Below are 18,262 nucleotides of genomic sequence, written 5' to 3'. Positions count from 1 at the left end.
CCACCCACCTTCTGTATCCACCCACCTTCTGTATCCACCCACCTTCTGTGTCCACCCACCTTCTGTATCCACCCACCTTCTGTGGCCACCCACCTTCTGTGTCCACCCACCTTCTGTGTCCACCCACCTTCTGTATCCACCCACCTTCTGTGTCCACCCACCTTCTGTGTCCACCCACCTTCTGTATCCACCCACCTTCTGTGTCCACCCACCTTCTGTGTCCACCCACCTTCTGTGTCCACCCACCTTCTGTATCCACCCACCTTCTGTATCCACCCACCTTCTGTGTCCACCCACCTTCTGTGTCCACCCACCTTCTGTGTCCACCCACCTTCTGTGTCCACCCACCTTCTGTGTCCACCCAGCCTCTGTGTCCACCCACCTTCTGCTGAGGTCTGTGGAACTTGTCGAGCTCCTCAAGGACCTCTGGTTGCTTCCACTTCTTAAACTCCTGCTTCTTCTTCTCCTTCTTGTCCTTCTTGACTGGCAGATCTCTCCCGAACACCACAAAGTCCCATAGCTTCAGCCAGTGCAGCAGCGTGCGGTTCAACGTCTAATCGACAGCGAGGAACACATCATTATCAGACAGACTGCACATAAAATCGATAAAAATAATACAGACACAAAAAGCCATGTCATAGCCAGATCATCATGTTGTTATAGCTTAAATGGAAAAAATATAATTAAACCGCCCGCATGTTATCAGAAACGAGCAGGCCACTGTCACTTGATAATGCCCTCATACTGCTTGACAACGAGCCATTATCACGCCCCTTGTAGGTGATGTCATGGGGAATGCAATAGCAACGTCATCTGGTTTGTTCTATGATGTTTCAATATTTGTAAAAGTGGGTCAGTGACATTCGTTGTGTGTTGATTGCAGCAAATGTTTCAAAACCGATATTGTTTATTTTTAATTTGATAACAAATTCTATCCATTTTAACCATAATAATGCTATTTTTAAGGGCTTTATCATTTGCAGAAGCCATCGGTCTTTTCAACTGCCCTCCTCCATTGGGCAGTTGATGGAAGACCTCATGCTTCTTCAAATGATAATCCCCTGAGAAATAGCGTCACCCTTTATCATTAACATGTTGACAAGATTAGTGATACCACATAGGAACACCACCCACAAATGTTTGAAACTCTACTGGCCCTCAGGATACCTTTAACATTAACAAAACTGGTCCGGTCTAGTGGGTTTAATACTAGTTTCTGTTCACCATGGGTCTCCGGGCAAGTGGGTTTAATACTTATTTCTGTTGAACATGGGTCTCCAGGCTAGTGTGTTTAATACTAGTTTCTGTTCACCTTGGGTCTCCGGGCAAGTGGGTTTAATACTTATTTCTGTTGAACATGGGTCTCCAATGTTAAAAATTAAGCACAAAAGTTTGAGGGATCTTTGTCATAGCTCCGATGTTAAAATTTTAAAGCTTTATGAGATCTCCAGATTGAATACTTTTGCATCAAACCTCAAAGACAAGAGGACACCCCTTAATTCTGAGCACTGGTAACCATGGTTACGGTAATGATGTTTATAATCCGATGGTACACTCCCTGATGCCTACCTCCTCACTGAGAAGCTCCGTGTAGCGCCGAGGGGCATATTTCTCCACCCACAAGTTACGCTGGGGCTCGGCCTTGTCAGGTTCTTGATTCTCCTTATCCTCCGCTTCATCCAGTGTGGACAAATCATCACTGATCTCCCTATAAGCAGCAAGGAAATACAACACAAATCAGTTGCGATATTTTTAATTCGTGGACAATAAATAATACAAACAGTATTCCATCTCAGGACTGAACAGATGAACCTCAAAACTCCCATCCCTCAGGTCTGAATAGACTGTTTCTAAAAAGTCCAGTGTCCATCCTTGCCGAACTAGGCTAGAACTGGAGTTATATTTTGGCAGGACTAACGAGTCTATGCATGGTCCAATCAAAATTGTGTAACGAAATCAACATCCAGTTTGTAAACTGCCATGCAGATTTCAGTCGATTGCAAGATTTGCAAAGCATGTGTACCGTCAATTTATCGTTAACATACATATTCTGAATCTTTTCATGTTTTTAATAAAGGTGCTCATGTGTTTAATTATAATAAAAATCTTGATTATCAATGATCAGATCGTCTTCACTGGGTGCCGCCATTTTGTTTGAAGCAAATGCAAGTGATATGAGAGGAGGAATCTGATTGGTAAATAGGAGGGACATAGATGGGACATAACTCATAATAGCCACTGGTGGCGTTACAAACAAGCCCAGAAATTGCAGTCTAGTTCAGCAAGGGTGGAAACTGGACTTAACGTCAGTTAATTCCCTTGCCTCAGGAAGATGAACAGAACCTAAAGAAACCATGGCATGTTCAATACTTGTCCCCCCCACTTTTATGAATTAGTCAACTGGAACAGGCAGATCTGTATTGAAAAGATTGTTATTCAGCATTATAGTACCCCGGGCTTCAGACGGACGTGGAAGTATCACCTTGGGAATATAATGGGCCAGGGATCAGGTAGCAGAGTCAGTGGAAGAATATTCAGGATGTATCTAGGATTCCTAACTAAGTGACTTTGGCAGGCTAATGCAGCAAAAAATCGTGATATTGTTCAAAATTTGACTATTTTAATGTTCTTAATTTCATAAATTCTGATGAATTAATAAATTTTTAATTCAAATTGGGACTTAATCCAGTCATTTGCCACAGACTTGGGGCTGAATATTGGCTTCTGGGCGGGACTAGAAATGGTGCGTATATACTATGACGCGACTCCTGGCATCCTCAAGCTCTGATAGTGCATAACAATCACATTCTGTAGTCCTTCTACCTCATTCATGTCGCAGTTGCTTGAGACTGTGAGTCACTTTATGTGAACAGTTAATAAGCAGACCCACAACAGAGGCAGTTTCTTCTCACAAAGACATTATTCTCCTAGAGTAATGGAAATCTCACCTATTTATTTGTTGGGATATTCTCTCAGCCTCCTCTATTACCTTCTGCCTCCTCTGAAAAGTTATAAGCGCATGGATCTAATAAAACATCTGTCAACATAATACCTAGTGTGTACCACACAAGTCAACTTACAAAGAATTCAAAGAAAAAGTGAGTGAGTGAGTGAGTGAGTGAGTATGGTTTTACGGTGCTTTCAGCAATATTCCAGCAATATCATTGCAGGGGACACCAGAAATGGGCTTCACAAATTGTACCCATGTTGGGAATCTAACCCAGGTCTTAGGCGTGACGATTGAACGCTTTAACCACTAGGCTACCCGACGCCCTAATTCAAAGAAAGAAATAGAAATTGTGATTGATGCTTTATGTCACAGCCATCAACATAACATCTGCATCCCCGTGACTGGCGCCTGTGGTGAATAACATGGACCAAACAGACAGGAGGATGCTAACATTGTACCCTCATCTGGACCACTTAAATACCATTTTAGTTGGACCTCACCTATTATGCCCATGAGATCATATACATAGACCTAAATAATCTGTTCCCGTGAAGATTCCGGGTTAGAATAGGTCTTCAGGATTCTATGCTTGTCGAAAGAGGCAAACAGGTTCAGGTGGTCAGGCTCCTTGACCTGATTCATGCATGTCATCGTATCCAAATTGCATAGATCAATGCTCATGATGTCAATCACTGGATTGTCTGGTCAAGACTTGATTATATACAGACCGCTGTCATTGCTGATAATTCTGAGTGCAGCGTTAAACAACAAACAAACAAACATTTGGTCGGTGTGCATGACGGAACTCACCTCCTCCTCTGCCTGATACCGAAGCACAGAGACAGGAATTGTCAGCAGTTGTGTGGCTTTCAAGTCCTTCCCTACACTGTCAAACTGAAACATCAACACCACTATGCTGAACTTCACATCATCAACACAGACACTCATGCTCATCTAGAATATCCCGAGGCAAGAGAGTTAACAGACTACAAAGGTCCAGTTTCCACCCTTGCTGAACTAGGCTGGAATTATGGAGTTTTATTTTGGCTGGACAAACGAGTCTATGATGTCCAATCAAAATAGCGTAATGAAATCGACATCCAGTTCTTAAACTGCTGTGCAGATTTCGGTCCATTATAGGATTTGCAAAGCATGTGCACCATCAAGTTAGCATCAACAGATATTTTCCAAATATTTTCATGTTTTTAATCAAGGTTTTCAGGTGATTTAGTGCATTTTTCGAAGTAAGACAGGTTTAATTACAAAATAGATATTGATTATGGATCGGAATGTCTTCAAATAGCAACGCCATTCTATTTGAAGTAAATGCAAGTGATATGAGAGGTGGAATCTGATTTGTCAAGAGGAGGGACATAGAAGGGACATAACTTGTGGTGCGTTATGATGGAGGCCAGAAATTCCTGCCTAGTTCGGCAAGGGTGGAAACTGAACTTCTACAGTAAGTAACTCCCTTGCCTTGGGAAGATGGAATATCTACATCAATGATTAGACTGTACAATCTACTATCTACTACAACTATTTCTCAATACCCAAACTTTCCATTTAAAGTCTTCCTTGGGACGTGAGGTGGGTGAAATTAGGGCTGGGACGATACACCAGCTGTGCGATCTGATACGTATCACGATACCTTACTCATGATCCGATATGTATCACGATACTTGCATGTGCTCTTTTCCCTGGTGCGTTAGCCATCTTTTTCATAGACAGAATGGCCAAAAACCTGGCACACAAACAATTCACATTTGGCAGTGTCAAGTTTGGTGCAATGGTTGAAAATATTAACATTTTCACTAATCATTTTTCAACAGTAACTAGTGTTTGGTGTAACATTTATCAAAGAATAAATTTAAGGTAAGAATCGATACTTTTTACTAAGTGTGCGATTCTGATCGATACTTGTATCGAGAAGTAACAATCTCATTAAAATCAGATCTTAGTTTTCGCTACCGCTAAACAAAGATCTGAGGACATCCCTTTACGGGTCACGTCAGAAGGAACATTTGCGAATTTTGACTGACCAATGAAATGACTGACAAGAAATCAACATTATCCAATCAGAAGGCAGCTTTCTCGAGCCTTACAACACTAGTTTCAAACTAGCGACTATGCTTCGAAACATATTTTGACGTATTCTCGATTAAAAAAAATAAAACTGATATTGGCTGGAATGGCTTACAGATTGCCTAGATTGTATGGATATAATTATAAAACCCGTAACCATCGTTCAGAATACCCCTTGTTAAATATTTCGTGGTTACATTATTAGAAAACACATTCCGACAGTCACTTTCATGATCTGGTAAGCGACGCTCTGATTGGTTGGATGAAAGGTCGTTCTGACGTGACCCGTAATGGGATGTCCTCAGATCTTTGTTTAGCGATCGCGAGAACTAAGATCTGATTTTAATGAGATTGGAGAAGTAAAAAATCACAATCCATCGAAGCATTGTTTAAGAAATTAATAATTGGGGTCCCCTGGACCTAGTTTTGTAGGGCAAGGTAAAAGCCTCCACCTGACTTCTACTTCCACACTGCATCCATTACCTCCCGCTCCAGCTCCAGCTTATCCCTCAGCTTCATGTACGCCCTCCGACCTTCCATGTTGGTGACACTGATGTAGCTGCAGCCGTCGCTGGGGATGCGGGACAACACTCGGGGACGCTCCAACTCGTAGTCTGACACAAAGAGAAACATAGTGTACCCACAGCCAGCTCTGACAACGCCCTGCCAACCTTAACACTGAAACATGAGATGAGGTGAAATCGGGTTTTACCATGCTGCAGTTTAACGTGAATACCCTACTCAGACACAGCACACTGACTCTGAGCTGACCACTCCTTGTTTTAGCCCCTTAATCCTGAGCGCCAGACAGGGTAACAGCAAGTACCGTCTTTAGATGTCTATTGGTATGATGTGTCTCCGGGCAGACGCTCTAACATGAGACCACAGAGGCGGTACTAAAACATGAATATGAACTGAATACGATGCCAATAGACAAGTTTGGGCAAGTGAACCCAAAGACTTCTCACACAGACTGCATAAGGTTAAGCTTAAGGGGATTCCAAAACCAAAATATCATAGTAGAAAAAAGATTTTCTACCACTGTTTACTGACAAAAGACACAAATAACGGCATTCATTAAATACCTGTATGCAAGACAGATTTTCTCCGAAATAAAAGTCTAGGTTTGTGTGAAAGTGAAGTTCAACATTCTATTACTCCAATGGCCCTCTTCAAAATGTGACCAACTAACATCAGTTTTAAACAAGCCATTAGTGATACCCATTATTAAACAGAAAAATTAACAAAACAAGCATGAAATACTCTTATCCCCAATATGACATGTCCGGTTGTGTGAAAGGCAAGAAATATTGTACGGTTTTGAAGATCTGCTCCGGAAGCGAGCACAACCGCCATTTTCAGTCTAAATCAAAGTCGTTTAAAAGGAAACTTGAAAAAGTTTTTTTTTCAAAAATGCCAAACTATCAAAATGACCCAGTTTACCCCTAGACCTATCTATGTGCCATTTTCAGTCTAAGTCAAAGTCGCAAACTATCAAAAGGCTCCAGCCCACCATTAGACCTATCTATGTATCAAGTTTGGTTGAGATATCTCTCATGGTTTTTTAGTTCTGCACCAGAAACGAAACGTGAATGACAGACGGATGGACAGAAAGGCCAGCACCCATTCCTATATCCCTCTTCCACTTCATGGCGGGGTATAAAAAACCAACTACTTTCCCCTTGGGTTCATTTTACCTGAAACATGTATATTATTTTGGGAGCCCAATTAGTAAAACAACTCATCATACATGTCAACTGGCTGTGTATGTTTGTGGCACACGCATCCCGCATGTGAGGATAATTTTAGCATCTATAAATTCTCACCATCAATAAGGTCAGCACCAAAGTCGTCAATGTCAATATCAGCGATATTCCTGTGTGCTAGACTGTATCTCTGTGCTGCTTCCCGGGGCCGCTTCTTGGGATCCAAGTCGGGAGGGGGGGTGGGGCTCCGAGGTTCTCCTGGCTCTGTCCGTGCCCGTTTAGCTCTCGGACCTGACACCATGGCAGAACAGTCACAACACCACCACACATCATCCCAATCATACCAATCTCAGCAAAATATAAGAAATGATTTACATCTGTGATCGCATGACTTTCCTTTCTCGCCAGGCACTGCATGTATGCAATCGGATTATTGATAATACTTTACTCTTCTCCTGACTGGAGTTTTAAGATCTAGACTAACCAGCAATACCTCAGTTAACATTTTTTGTTTGTTTGTTTGTTTGTTTGTTTGTTTGTTTGTTTGTTTGTTGGTTGGTTAATACTGCTCTCTGAGGACAGCTAGTTAATAATCAAATCTGGACCAGACAATCCTCCACACTGTCAGGGTACATGACATGCTGCAAGTCTGACCACCCAATTCATTGCGTGGCCTCTTACGCTCAGCATAGGTTGCTATAGGCAGGGTATGAAACTCCCAAAAATTTCAGCCAGACCACAGGACTGGCTAGCTGAAATACTTGCCAGCCCTGACCAAAACCTGCCTGCCCACTATAATCATATGTTTCTCAGGATAAGCTAACGGGGTTTCTTTTTGGTTTCATTTTATCATTCACCTTTACATGTGAATTAAAGCTTATCATCTGGAAATATTTAGAATATTTTCACATATGAAATATAACCCGACCGTCGGGCAGGGGGATTTGAAAATCTGGCAGCCCAAGTTGAAATCAACCCGTCTCGGACGGTCGGGCAGGCAGGTATTTCGAACACTGCTATAGGAACCTATTCTGATATAGATTCCCCACACAGGTGCTAACATGGTTCAAGTTCATGTTATAATACCTAACGTCTTACTGTTGCAAGGCAACTTCTTTTACTTCGAAAATAATTTAGCTTTGAAACTGTTTCACCTCAATCCATTGAAAGCACTGTTAAAATGCAAGCAACAGGGTACAGATTTATTAAAATCCTAAGTTTGAACAAACAAATTTTTTCCCTAATATGCCAGTCTCATACTTGATTTGATCATCATGAAACCCTTATTACAAAATTACTCAAAGATAAGGTTTTACACAATCAACAAAACACAATGTCTAGACCTACAACCAGCATGGCCACTAGACTGTGGAACCAAGTGTCACCTTGTCTCTTATTTGATTAATAATATCATTTAGAATGAACACAAGGGCTACAAGTCACCTATTTTGGGGAGACTGTCACACATGTCCTCATCACTGTCTGACAGACAAGTGAAGCTGTCATCTCTTGGTCTTTTCTCTTTGATGTGTCCGTTCCTGGCTGACAACGGGCTTTCGAGTGGGGTGAGAGGAGTGGGGCTGACTAAACACCCGCCTGGGTGAGGGTGCTTGCTCTTTGGTTTGGGTGTCGTGAACTGAAGCGTCTTCTTCGACTTTGGAGCCAGTGGGTCACCTGGATCATCTGAAAAAGAAATTTTAACATGGTCAGAAAAGCCATCTTCCCGAGGCAAGAGAGTTAACTGAATATAGAAGTCCAGTTTCCACCCTTGCCAAACTAGGCTGGTATTATGGAGTTATATTTTGGCTGGACTAATATGTCTATGCATAGTCCAATCAAAATCGCGCGATGAAATCGAAATCCGGTTCGTAAACTGTCAAGCAGATTTCGGTCGATCGCAGGATTTGTAAAGCATTTGCACCGCCAACTCGTCAACAGATATTTTCCAAATCTTTTCATGTTCTTGATCAATGTGCTCACATGATTTGATGCACTTCACCATGTGAGACCCTTTTTATCACAATATAGATCTCGATTATCAAGCCCAGGAATTGCAGCCTAGTTCATCAAGGGTGGAAACTGGACTTTTAAAGTTAGTGAACTCTCTTGCCTCGGGAAGATGCATAAAAGCATGCTGAGAGTAAGACAGCCGTTTGGCAACAAGCCGAAGACCAAGACATAACCTCAGCTCAATCGATCAGCTCCCTTGTATCAACTTTGAATTTGTTTTAATTAATTTACAATGTCACATTAAAACATGTCGGTAAGAAAAATTTGTTGTGGCAGTATCACAAGGGGTACATCGTTAGGTTTTATACGAGTCGGAGGTATAAAACCTAACATGGGATGCATAAAACCATATGTACCTCTCGTGATACTGCTACAACTTAATATCTACCTAAACATTTCCTCAAGAATATATGTCTTTGTATGTAGTCGAACCATGAAGATGTCAAGGAAACTCTTCAAAATGTGTAATTGTTTAGACACTAATTTAAAGCATAATATAATGAGGGAGCCAGTCATCTATTACAGGGGTGGGGGGATCAGACGTTTTTAATGTTATGTACTGAAAACAATGCCCCTAAAGCTTGTCATTTTTGGGGATGACCCTCCCCATGACCTCATACATTTTTTCACGACCCTCCCCTAAAAGATAAGATGCAAAACCACATAATATTTTATCATGTAAAGTCAATTTTTTCATGACCCATCCCAAATATGTGTATCATTTTTGACGACCCTACACTAGAGACTGTCATATTATTTGATGACCCTACACTAGAGACTGTCATATTATTTGATGACCCTCCCCTAGAGACTGTCATATTATTTGGTGGCCCTCCCATGATTCCTCCTTACACCGCCTGAAACAAATGACTGGTCCCTTAAGTTCTATAGTAATAATAATGACCTCAATTTGTAGACAAAAAACGATCTCATGAAATAACAAAAGGCACAGTTGTCATGGTTGTGTGTAAGTGGACATAAGTCCTAATAATAGCCATGTATCACAGGCCACTGAAGCAGGATAGTGATATTACATGTTATCCATATGATGGACTACAAATAGTCTATGAAATCTTTTATTACACAATATGTTACTCTCCTCCAGATCTAAAACTAAATAATTTTCCTGATGCTGATTTCATTGGCTAGAGGTGGCTAGAAGGGCTGGGACGAGTCCAAATTTACTCCCCGGGTACCATTGCCCTAATTAGCCGACCCTACCAGAGTCCAAATTTACTACCCACAGGAGTTCTCAACAGATAGATACAAATTGTCCGACTGGGAATAGTTTGACTGTATCCCTGGCAAAATGTATTTAGATACATGTAGAGTTCTAGATATGTTGTGCGATTAAACAATATATCATGTGAATAACCATGGGTTTGGGTAGTCCTGTGGGTACCCGAGTCCTACTCAGTACCACCCCACCCACCCCCACCCTTACACCCACCCACCCGAGCCCTAGTGGCTATAGACTTACCTTTTCATGTCTATCTAGACTGTTTTGTTTTCATAAAATAAATATATTCCACAGTCATGGGCCCGGTGTTTCAATGAAATCACCGTCATTCTTCAGGGGTCTGTACTGTGTATAACGGATCCCCTCCCCGTTAAACGTATCAGCTGTTCTATATCACAACTTGCGCCGCTACCCGTCAGAATCAATATTGACAATCAGCGTCATTAACAACCCTGTTCTCATCAATTCGTCAACATAAAATAATGGAATTCATCTGGACTGAGTGGCTATCGATGTATGTTTGACAATATCTGTTTCGTTCACGTGTATCTTGTGTCCGTTCAGGTGTTCACAGCTACTTCGGCGACATAGGCAGAGCGACATTTTTGTGAGTATGGTCATCAGACACTCACCGTCTTGATCTTCGAGTGCGTCAAGTTCATCGGCAAATTCTTCCTCAAAGAAGTCATCCATGGTGTTCTCGTATAATTCCAGATGCTTTTTTAGCCCCCACACACGAACGTGTTTATAAGATTATTGTTCAGAAATCAACAAATCCGCCATTGCATTTCCCGCGGAATATTTCAAAGGGACATAATTCCAAAATACGTCCAGTCAACTTACCGCTAAATATGATTCTTAACTTTGCGGAATTTGTTTTATTGTCTCACATGTCCGTGTTGCGAGTAGCTAAGGGTCTGCAGTATCCACTGGGGACGGACAAAGGAAAGAGGCACGACAATACACAACATTATTTTAGGAGAAGCATATAATGAAAAATATCAGTCGGTGAGATCATACCCTACAATTTTATATCTCAATAAAAGAAACTTGATACTGGAGCATCAGTACCATTAAATGGCAGCATATACCATTCTTCGCGATCAGGGGAGGGGGGAGGGGTTCATGTTAAGACTGTATTGTGCCCCCCCCCCCCCCCCCCCCCCCCCCCTCCCCATCGCCCCATTTTATGTAACACTTATTCATACATCCCCCCCCCCCCCCACACACACACACACTGATACATGTAAAATATGCCGACCCTCCCCGTAATGAATATGACAGTACCTATACAACGTTCGTTCAAAATAATAATATCCCCCCCCACCCCCCCCACCCCCCCCCACCCCGCACACACACACACCCCTCTTTGATACCCCCTCTTTCGCTGTTAATGTCATGACACACACACCCCACCCCACCCTCCAGTTAATCTGACACTAGGCCTTCAGCATCCCATGCTTGTTAGAAGCGACTACCGGGATCGGGTGGTAAGGCTCGCTGACGGTTGATGCATGTCATCGTATCTCAATTGCTTAGATCAATGCTCATGATGTCAATGATTGGATTGTCTGGTCCAGACTCGATTATTTACAGAGCACTACCATATTATAGTTGGAATAGCGCTTAGCGCGGCGTTAACAACAAACAACACCTGGCTATTTTAGCTGAACAGTTCCTTCACTCAAACCTCAAACTCAAATATGAATATATTAACATTTAATTTAAAAAGTAACTGCGTATTTCCATAGCCATTTCTGCACGTTCTGCACGCGCTCAAACTGACATAATTGACCCATACAGTATCCGTTCATGTCACACCCGTGACTTATTTATACACCGACCACAAAGCGTTACATTCCTTAACACGTGGGAGCGAAAGTCGCCTCTTTATAAGCGGAAGTTTAAAGTAACAGAGTTGATTTAAAAGAATATATGTATTTAAACTAGGTCGCATTCGAACTATTGACTGAGGTGCTGTGCGATCACGATTTCACGTACTTAGGGTACAGGGCGACATAGACCCATTGAACAGAACAAGAATCACTACCGTATTCTGCTTTATCTGCGAGGACTGATTCGGGGTCTGAGTGTGGGCGAGTTCTAGGGCCTGAATGATTTGTGATACAATACACTCAATGGCTGTAATGCAATTCAGTAAAGAAATGTTAGTGAGTTGTATACCTCGGGAGAGAATGTGCGTGATATTGATCCTTGCTGTACAATGCTTTGATATGTTCAATTCACTGAAATGCTTTCTGACCATGGTCACGGATTGTGAAACTAAAAGACTTTTTCTCGACTATTTATCTACCTACTTGCATGGTTACCACGTTGATCGACCATATACCTCCCCACCCCGTGTCTTCACGTTTGTGCTCGATTGTATATATACCCGATTGTTAATTAACTGCCCGACTGTATCTGTATACCCGATTGTCTAACGTACTGCTCGATTGTATCTCTACCCGATTGTCTAACTGACTGCCAGGTTGTATATCTACCCGATTGTCTAACTGACTGCCAGGTTGTATATCTACCCGATTGTATAACTGACTGCTCGCTTGTATATCTACCCGATTGTATAACTGACTGCCAGGTTGTATATCTACCCGATTGTATAACTGACTGCCAGGTTGTATATCTACCCGATTGTATAACTGACTGCCAGGTTGTATATCTACCCGATTGTATAACTGACTGCTCGCTTGTATATCTACCCGATTGTATAACTGACTGCCAGGTTGTATATCTACCCGATTGTATAACTGACTGCTCGCTTGTATATCTACCCGATTGTATAACTGACTGCCAGGTTGTATATCTACCCGATTGTATAACTGACTGCCAGGTTGTATATCTACCCGATTATATAACTGACTGCCAGGTTGTATATCTACCCGATTGTATAACTGACTTCTCGCTTGTATATCTACCCGATTGTCTAACTGACTGCTCGCTTGTATATCTACCCGATTGTCTAACTGACTGCCAGGTTGTATATCTACCCGATTGTCTAACCGACTGCTCGCTTGTATATCTACCCGATTGTATAACTGACTGCCAGGTTGTATATCTACCCGATTTTCTAACTGACTTCTCGCTTGTATATCTACCCGATTGTCTAACTGACTGCCAGGTTGTATATCTACCTGATTTTCTAACTGACTGCTCGCTTGTATATCTACCCGATTGTCTAACTGACTGCCAGGTTGTATATCTACCCGATTGTATAACTGACTGCCAGGTTGTATATCTACCCGATTGTATAACTGACTGCCAGGTTGTATATCTACCCGATTGTATAACTGACTTCTCGCTTGTATATCTACCCGATTGTCTAACTGACTGCTCGCTTGTATATCTACCCGATTGTCTAACTGACTGCCAGGTTGTATATCTACCCGATTGTCTAACTGACTGCTCGCTTGTATATCTACCCGATTGTCTAACTGACTGCCAGGTTGTATATCTACCCGATTGTCTAACTGACTGCTCGCTTGTATATCTACCCGATTGTATAACTGACTGCCAGGTTGTATATCTACCCGATTGTATAACTGACTGCCAGGTTGTATATCTACCCGATTGTATAACTGACTGCCAGGTTGTATATCTACCCGATTGTATAACTGACTGCTCGCTTGTATATCTACCCGATTGTATAACTGACTGCCAGGTTGTATATCTACCCGATTGTATAACTGACTGCCAGGTTGTATATCTACCCGATTGTCTAACTGACTGCTAGGTTGTATATCTACCCGATGGTATAACTGACTGCCAGGTTGTATATCTACCCGATTTTCTAACTGACTGCTAGGTTGTATATCTACCCGATTTTCTAACTGACTGCTCGCTTGTATATCTACCCGATTGTCTAACTGACTGCCAGGTTGTATATCTACCCGATTTCTAACTGACTGCCAGGTTGTATATCTACCCGATTGTCTAACTGACTGCCAGGTTGTATATCTACCTGATTGTCTAACTGACTGCCAGGTTGTATATCTACCCGATTGTCTAACTGACTGCCAGGTTGTATATCTACCCGATTTTCTAACTGACTTCTCGCTTGTATATCTACCCGATTGTATAACTGACTGCCAGGTTGTATATCTACCCGATTTTCTAACTGACTGCCAGATTGTATATCTACCCGATTGTTTAATTGACTCCCAGGTTGTATATCTACCCGATTGTTTAACTGACTCCCAGGTTGTATATCTACCCGATTGTCTAACTGACTCCCAGGTTGTATATCTACCCGATTGTCTAACTGACTCCCAGGTTGTATATCTACCCGATTGTTTAACTGACTCCCAGGTTGTATATCTACCCGATTGTTTAACTGACTCCCAGGTTGTATATCTACCCGATTGTCTAACTGACTTCTCGCTTGTATATCTACCCGATTGTCTAACTGACTGCCAGGTTGTATATTTACCCGATTGTCTAACTGATTTCTCGCTTGTATATCTACTCGCTTGTCTAACGTACTGCTCGACTGTATCTCTCACCGACTAACTGATTTCTCGCCTGGATTACTACACAGTGTTCTAACTGCCTGCCTGTTTGTGTATCTACCCGATTGTGTTACTGACTGCTCGACTGGATATATATATCTGTAAATCCGAATATCTACCTACAGTAAACTACGCTTATAACGAACACGCTTATAACGAACTGACGGATATAACGAACTTACTTTTTTGGCCCCGACTATTTGCTGTAGTTATGCTGTATATATGCTCATAACGAACTGCGGTTATAACGAAATAAAATAAGTAGTCCCTTTGAGTTCGTTATAACCGTAGTTTACTGTATATGTTTACCGGAATGTCCACCCGTCTCCTCACCCCATCCATCTATCAACATGGATGTACATCTTGCTATTGAACTATGTATTTATTCCCCTGAATATGGCCACCTGCTGCTCAACAGAGTATCTCTCTACCCATTACTACGTGGCCGCTTGATCGTGTGGCTATCTACGATTATTTTCTCTTTGACTGGGGGTTTAGTTAACGTGAGTGGCGACAGTGGCGACATAATGTTTGGGGTAATTTTAATGAGTGGTTGAAAATATGTATTGCTGCGGCATGAAATGTCTACCACCGTACAACTTCATCCAACTGTTTAGAAAAGTATTCTTTTCATGCAATCTTGGTTACATGTGACAGTAGAGGAGTACGGGATTTTACGGGCTACAATAGATTTTTACACCGCATTGAGTATTGTTTGTTTGTTTGTTTGTTGTTTAACGCTGCACTCAGCAATGTTCCAGCTATATGACGGCGGTCTGTAAATAATCGAGTCTGGACGAGACAATCCAGTGATTGATGTCATGAACATCGATCCATGCAACTGGGATACGATTACATGCATCAACCAAGCCAGGAAACCTGACCACCCGATCCCGATAGTCGCCTCTTACGACAAGCAAAGTCGCCTCTTACGACAAACGTGGGTTGCTGAAGACCCATTCTACCCCGGATCTTTTGTATTTTTAGTGAGTGGGTGAAAATATGTCCTGCTGTACACCGCAGCAATGTCTTCATCCAAATGTTTTGAGAGGTCTTTTCCTCCAATATTGGTTATATGTGGCAGCAGAGGAGTGTACGGAATTTTAAGAGGTGCGATAACTTTTTACACCGTACTGAGTGAGTGGGTTAGCTGCTCTTTCAATACTATTTCAGTTGCACTGCTTGTCAGCTTGATGTCATCTTCCCTAGGCAAGAGAGTTAACTGACTTTAGAAGTCCTGTTTCCACCCTTGCCGAACTACGCTGGAATTCCTGGGCTCGATCGTAGCGCCACCAGCTTCTTCCCGAAGCAAGAGAGTTAACTGGCTATAAAAGTTTAGTTTCCACCCTTGCCGAACTGGGCTGGTATTATGGAGTTACATTTTGGCTGGACTAACGAGTCTATGCATGGTCCAATCAAAATCGCGCAACGAAATCGAAATCTGGTTCGTAAACTGTCGTGCAGATTTCAGTCGATAGCAGGATTTGCAAAGCATGTGCACCGCCAACTCGTTGTAAAAAGATGTTTTCCAAATCTTTTCATGTTTTTAAGTAAGGTGCTCACGTGATTTGATGCACTTTGCGGTGTAAGACCCATTTTATCACAATATAGATCTTGATTATCGAGCAGATCGTCTTGACTGGGCGCCGCCATTTTGTTTGAAGCAAATGCAAAGGTAGTCTACCTTTATCAAGCAATTGATAACGCCTGGATTGGGCCTGGTTGATGTTTTGTACAAAGGTACTATAGCATCTGTACCAGAACGTCGCATTAAAGGGATACAAATTAAGTTGAATTCTACTCTGTCTCCCTCGCTACCACAGCTTCCATAGTGCCGGGGCCGTGAGGTAGCTTAGTGGTTACAGCGTTCGCTCGTCACACCGAAAGCTCGGGTTCGATTCCCCACATGGGTACAATGTGTGAAACCCATTTCTGGAGTCCCCCGCCGTGATATTGCTGGAATATTCTGAAACCGGCGTAACACCATATACTCACTCTATAATGCCACTTAAAATATTGCCTAGGATAGGTTTTACATTTAATAATTTCCCCGGGTCATTATAACGAATCTGACCAAACAAATGGGTGAACAATTAGGCCAGAACGGCCATGCACTGAATCCGTTGGAGCTTGCATTATATAAGGTGGCATTAAAACGACGACTTATTGTAAGAGTTCAAATTAGGAGCCTTCCACCACTAAGCGTGAGAACCGTAACAGCCATCTATTGAAACCAAGTAAGTACTAGACTAACAACTAGGCTCTGAAATGAACATCCCTTACAGAAAATAACAGTTGTTAAATTATCTTTATTAAAATATAATAAAAAGGAGCCCAGGGACACTCTTCATTTATACTGTAATCTAGACTTGCCAAACATTATAGACTTGCATTGGATGCTTTGGATATATTTGTATCAGGAGCGCACCATACCCGTGCCCGTGGGTTTCACCGATGTGCTAAACGTCTGTGACCTGCATCACTTCGGGCTTTCCTTCCACATTAATCTGGCACGCCGCGATATAACTGGAATACTGTTAAAAGCGGCGTTAAACCAAACTCACTCACAATATTTGTATCAGGGTCTGTATGACAGACTATTCATGTACCCGTAATGTGCCTTCTACCTACGTCCGCACATACCGAGATATTTGAAGACTTGTCTACCACGTTACATCTTAACTGGCACAGATGTGTATTATCAAAACTATTTACATAAGTATCCCACTTCTACGAAATCTGTCCCCAGTTTGTAATAAAGTGCCTGAACCGAATACTGCTCAAATATAACCTTCATTGTCAGTGTGAGTGTGGCGACGCGCTATAGAAATAACGAGCGCCGGGTATGTTTTACATATGCCCAGCGTTAACACAGGAGGGTGTGGTGACTAACATACTCAGTGAAACGTGCCGGGCTTCAACGAGCATACAAGGGTTAGTTCACGTGTCTCGAGGTAAGATCTCTTGTTTATACTTACATATAGGTCTTATGTGGCACATTATATCACTATTAACTAATGTTGGGTTACGAAGTTATCAAGTTAACGTTAACTGCCCATTGGTGTGGAGGCCGTGACCAGACCGAACTATTCACGACTCAATCATAATAACATTTGTTGTATAAGGACTGAGCTCAATTTGCAGCTTAATGTTGGGTGTCGTTAGGGTTGACTGGCGTTGGGAAATATACATGAGATACTTTTATAGTCTCATTACTCGTACATTTTCAGTTAGTGGCGTTTAGGACATGGGGTAGGAAGTGTCTTGTCGAAAATGTGGACATTCCATTACAACCAGGCTCGTGAAGATCCAGGGTAGAATAGGTCTTCAACAACCCATTCTTGCAGTAAAAGGCGACGAGGCTTGTCGTAAGAAGCGACTAACGGGATCGGGCAGTCAGGCTCTCTGACTTGGCTGATGTATGTCATTGATCCCAATTATGTGGATCGATGTTCATGATGTCAATCATTGGATAATCTGGTCCAGACTATTATTTCCAGACCGCCGTCATATAGCTGGAATATTGCTGAGAGCGGCGTTAAACAACAAACAAACAAACACAAATTGCAACCACGACAACGAGGATGACCGCCCGATCCATCAAGTCGTTTCTTACAACCAGGATAGGATGCTGGGGATCAGTTCTAACAGGAATCTATGCGGGTACACTCCGTTACAAGAACGCAATAACACGTCATACAAGGCAATACCACCATACAGGGATATTTCGGTATATGCAATGCACAAA

The 18,262-nt window shown here is 42.2% G+C and overlaps 2 protein-coding genes across 2 annotated transcripts in view; one reads left to right on the top strand and one right to left on the bottom strand.

The window, feature by feature from the left end:
- LOC124152297 (chromosome transmission fidelity protein 18 homolog) overlaps positions 1–10,781 on the bottom strand; it is a 36,531-nt gene extending 25,750 nt beyond the window's left edge. Inside the window, exons 1-8 of the mRNA XM_048392690.1 lie at positions 10,621–10,781; positions 8,182–8,421; positions 6,859–7,029; positions 5,516–5,646; positions 3,761–3,844; positions 2,949–3,001; positions 1,570–1,708; positions 383–553 (exon numbers count right to left, since the gene is read on the bottom strand). Coding sequence (XP_048248647.1) covers positions 383–553; positions 1,570–1,708; positions 2,949–3,001; positions 3,761–3,844; positions 5,516–5,646; positions 6,859–7,029; positions 8,182–8,421; positions 10,621–10,681 — 1,050 coding nt within the window. The 5' untranslated portion in view covers positions 10,682–10,781. The remainder of the gene's footprint in view (positions 1–382; positions 554–1,569; positions 1,709–2,948; positions 3,002–3,760; positions 3,845–5,515; positions 5,647–6,858; positions 7,030–8,181; positions 8,422–10,620) is intronic.
- Positions 10,782–17,399: 6,618 nt separating this feature from the next.
- The window catches only part of LOC124152265 (protocadherin Fat 4-like), a 107,266-nt gene continuing 106,403 nt past the window's right edge, over positions 17,400–18,262 (top strand). Inside the window, exon 1 of the mRNA XM_048392689.1 lies at positions 17,400–17,468. The gene's annotated coding sequence lies outside the window, so the exon portion shown is untranslated. The remainder of the gene's footprint in view (positions 17,469–18,262) is intronic.

Source organism: Haliotis rufescens, unplaced genomic scaffold (assembly GCF_023055435.1).
Source record: "Haliotis rufescens isolate VD_foot unplaced genomic scaffold, xgHalRufe1.0.p SCAF_11, whole genome shotgun sequence".
In the NCBI taxonomy this organism is placed as follows: Eukaryota; Metazoa; Mollusca; class Gastropoda; order Lepetellida; family Haliotidae; genus Haliotis; species Haliotis rufescens.
Note: the sequence above shows the minus strand (reverse complement) of the source record. Positions and strands in the feature narration are given on the sequence as shown.